Below are 3,561 nucleotides of genomic sequence, written 5' to 3' on the forward strand. Positions count from 1 at the left end.
ACTTAGATCCATGGAAGAGCTGAAGCAGAAGCATAGAAATTATATAGAAATTTAGTAAATGCAGTGAGATATAAAAATCGCTATAGAAAAGCACACAGTTTTGTTATGTGCGAGGAGGCGCCACTGGACTGCCTAGAAAAGTTAGGTTGAAAAAAATGGAGTGCTCAATTTTACCACATGACATACCATAACAGGATGTACTTGCTGGGGTGGAGAAATCTTGTTATTTGCGGGCTTCCTAGGGGCTGTCCTCAAAGCAGGCATTTATCGAAGGCCCCCGAATCTCAGATGAGAGGCGAAATGGGAGAAAGCACTTTGTAGAGGAAGAATGAGGCCCAGTAACTTGGGAGTAAGAGAAGTAACAAGAAAATGTTACTTCTCTTAATTAAGAGTGGTGATTTGGAAAGTTAGATTATAATTAACAATAACCTTCTGGACTGTCTAGGAGAGGAATGATACACAAGAGAACTGATGTTCTGCTCTCCAGATCTGCTGATCATCAAGAAAAGCAAATACATCCCCAGTTCTCCATGGAGGTCCTTCCTCCTCCTCTAGATGACCACAAGGTACAAGCACTGCAGATACAATGTATCATATAATAACGAAACGAACCCAAGGGAACATTCGCTAAGGTGCTTACTCCGGGCCAGGCACTGAGCAGGGCAACTTCAGGTAAATTATCTGAAGAGGAAGAGGCGGTGGCTGCTGCTGGATAAATGCCTAGAGTTAGGAACAGAGGCCTCTCCTAGGGAGCCTCCTCCACAAGCGAAAAAGGGAGACAAAGATAATCCCGAATGGTCTGCTTCTTCGCACTAACAGGCAACAGCTGTTGAGCGTTTACTCTGGGTCTGGCCTTTAGGCTTATGGTCTCTTTCTATCCTCACACTAGTGGCCCCACCTCTGGGAGCAGCGCCCCGCATCGCTCAAGCGCCACCCGAGGTGCCGGCCCCGACCAGAAGAGGCACAGGGGACGGCGCCCGCCCGTTCCCACAGCTGGGGGAAGACCCGGGTGGCGGCGGCGGCTTAGCCCCCTCCCATCCCGTTTCCTACTCCTCCGGGTCTGAGGGCCGCTGCCTCCCACTCAACAGACCTTGGGGCTCCGGATCTTCCAGCAGCGGCCGCAGCATCCGCGGCGACGTCACTGTCCTCACGCCTGGCACACAACACCCTGGCCGCCAAATGCCCGTGGACGCTTATATCTTCCCAGACTTCCTGCTTCCTGGGCCAGCCAAAGCCGCAGGTGAGAACGTCCGCGATAGAGGTGACACCCAGGGCCTGCGGGTCTCAGAGGCCCCGTGGCCTCCTCCTTCTCTCCTCTTGCCCAAGATAGCCCCAAGGGGGCGCCTGCAACGGGAACACCAAGTGCTCGCCAGAGCCCTGGGAGCACTTAATCTGAGGCATGGAGCCCCTGCTCAGGTGCTTCTGAAACTTCCTTTGTGGACCCCAGCAACCCCTAGGGGGGCCTGAGTACCTCCTGGGCCCCAACATCCCTGATGCGCATGCCCAGAGACCCTGTGAGCTAGAAAGTAGCGGAGCTGGTGCAATACCTGCTGGGTAAGAATTGGAAGATGGTGCCGATCAAAAGGGCAGACATGCTGAAGTATGTCATCAAAAGGTGCAGGAGCTTCCTCCCTGAGATTTTCAAGAAAGGCTCCGACCTTCCCGAGTTAGTCTTTGGGTTCTGGTTGAAGGAACTTGATCCAACAGAGCACTCCTGTGTCCTGATCAGAAAATCCCATTCGGCCCCGATTTGGGGCCTGACAGACGACCAGGGCACACCAGAGACTGGGCTCCTGTTGATTGCCCGGGACTTGATCTTCATGCAGGCAAGCTGTGCCTCTGAGGAGGTGGTCTGGGAGGTGTTGAGGGTGTTGGAGGTATATTCGACTTAAAAGCATTTCATCCTTGGGGAGCCCATGAAGCTCGTCACCAAAGCTTATGTGCAACAGAAGTATCTGGTGCACAAGTAGGTGTCCAACGGCAATCCCATGCTCAAGGTGTTCTTGTGGAGCGCTCAGAGGAATCAAGACAGATGGAAGTCCCGGAGTTTGTGGCTAAAGCGAATGACACCCATTCCAGATCCTTTTTGTGGCAGTAAATGAGGCATTGAAAGAAGAGGAGGAAATACCCTGTGCCCGAGATGCAGCTGCCGTCGGAGATGTGACAAGTGCCAGAGTTAGTGCCAGTTCCAGTTGCAGGGCAGGGCCTATGCCATGGCTGAAGCAAGCATTTGCACCAGTACCAGTTCAAGTGCCAGTGCCAGGGCGAGAGCCATGGCTGGAGGAACGATCAGTATGACAGTGCCAGTGCTGGTTACAATCTCAGGCTAATGTCAGGGGCTCTTCCTGCCACCAGGGAAGGCTGAGGCTGGGTCTTCACATTGTTTTGTTGTGAGTGGTCAAAGGCAACATGTAGCATTGGAAGCTGGGGCTCTGACTTACGAACAGTAGAGGGGAGGGGTAGGGTGGGGTTAGAAAGAACATCCTGCTCATGGTATTTGTGTTCCATTTCTGTTTGTGTTTCTTGGTGATTTAGCTTTCAACTTGTATATTACAAAGTTTGGTTTGCTTTGATCACCTTTTTTTCTAGTGATAAATATTTTATAGGCGTAAGCTGGTTAAAACTAACTGATAACAGAATTATATCAAAGTTGAAACAAAAGCCATACCCAACCATTCTTTCAAAATCCGGTATTACAAAGTTTGGTTTGCTTTGATCACCTTTTTTTCTAGTGATAAATATTTTATAGGCGTAAGCTGGTTAAAACTAAGTGATAACAGAATTATATCAAAGTTGAAACAAAAGCCATACCCAACCATTCTTTCAAAATCCGTGGTTCTGTAGGCATTTGATTAAGTATTCAAGCTGAGCATTGAGGCTTAGGAATGTCATTAGTTAAATGTTTTATTGTTCTTTGTTTTGGGTGTAGAAGGAGAGATTTGCTGTTTTGTGAAAGAAATTGGAACACTATATTATTTTATATCTAGAACATATTATAGCATTGGAATAAGCTGTTTTTTTGTTTGAAAGTTTGAAAGAATCTACCAGTACAATGATTCCCCCCTCCGAATGTAAAAAGATAAAATAAAAAGTTGGTCAGTGTTCGTTGTACAAAAATACAACTGATATTTAGTTGTATTTGCTTAGTTCTCTGGAATGTATGGGGAAAATAAAAAATTAATGAAGTACAATCAAAAAATGGGCAAAAGAGCTAAGCAGGCATTTCTCTAAAGAAGATGTACAAATGGCCAACAGTCATATGAAAAAATGCTCAACATCACTCAGCATCCGGGAAATGCAAATCAAAACCACACTGAGATACCATCTCACCCCAGTTAGGATGGCCAAAATCCAAAAGACACCGAAAGATAAATGCTGGCGTGGCTGCGGAGAAAAAGGAACTCTCTTACATTGTTGGTGGGAATGCACAATGGTGCAACCCCTATGGAAAATGGTTTGGAGGTTCCTCAAACAGCTGAAGATAGATCTACCATACGACCCAGCTATCCCACTGCTGGGAATATATCCAAAGGAATGGAAATCATCAAGTCGAAGATATAC

General features: G+C 47.5%; 1 protein-coding gene across 1 annotated transcript; it reads left to right on the forward strand.

Moving 5' to 3' along the window:
- Positions 1–1,568: 1,568 nt before the first annotated feature.
- LOC103603936 (putative MAGE domain-containing protein CXorf50) lies at positions 1,569–2,298 on the forward strand. The gene is made up of 2 exons (XM_008588521.1): positions 1,569–1,877; positions 2,080–2,298. Exons 1-2 carry the CDS (start codon positions 1,569–1,571, stop codon positions 2,296–2,298), a joined length of 528 nt encoding a protein of 175 aa, XP_008586743.1.
- Positions 2,299–3,561: the final 1,263 nt, after the last annotated feature.

This window comes from Galeopterus variegatus, unplaced genomic scaffold (genome assembly GCF_000696425.1).
Source record: "Galeopterus variegatus unplaced genomic scaffold, G_variegatus-3.0.2 Scaffold4873, whole genome shotgun sequence".
NCBI classification, from domain to species: Eukaryota; Metazoa; Chordata; class Mammalia; order Dermoptera; family Cynocephalidae; genus Galeopterus; species Galeopterus variegatus.

What these genes read in the sequence shown, in the direction of transcription:
- LOC103603936 (XM_008588521.1), top strand. Translation starts at nt 1,569, where the DNA reads ATGGTGCCGATCAAAAGGGCAGACATGCTGAAGTATGTCATCAAAAGG. An exon ending in AGGTGTTGAGGGTGTTGGAG is followed by an intron (nt 1,878 to 2,079) that starts GTATATTCGACT and finishes CACCCATTCCAG; the next exon opens with ATCCTTTTTGTGGCAGTAAA.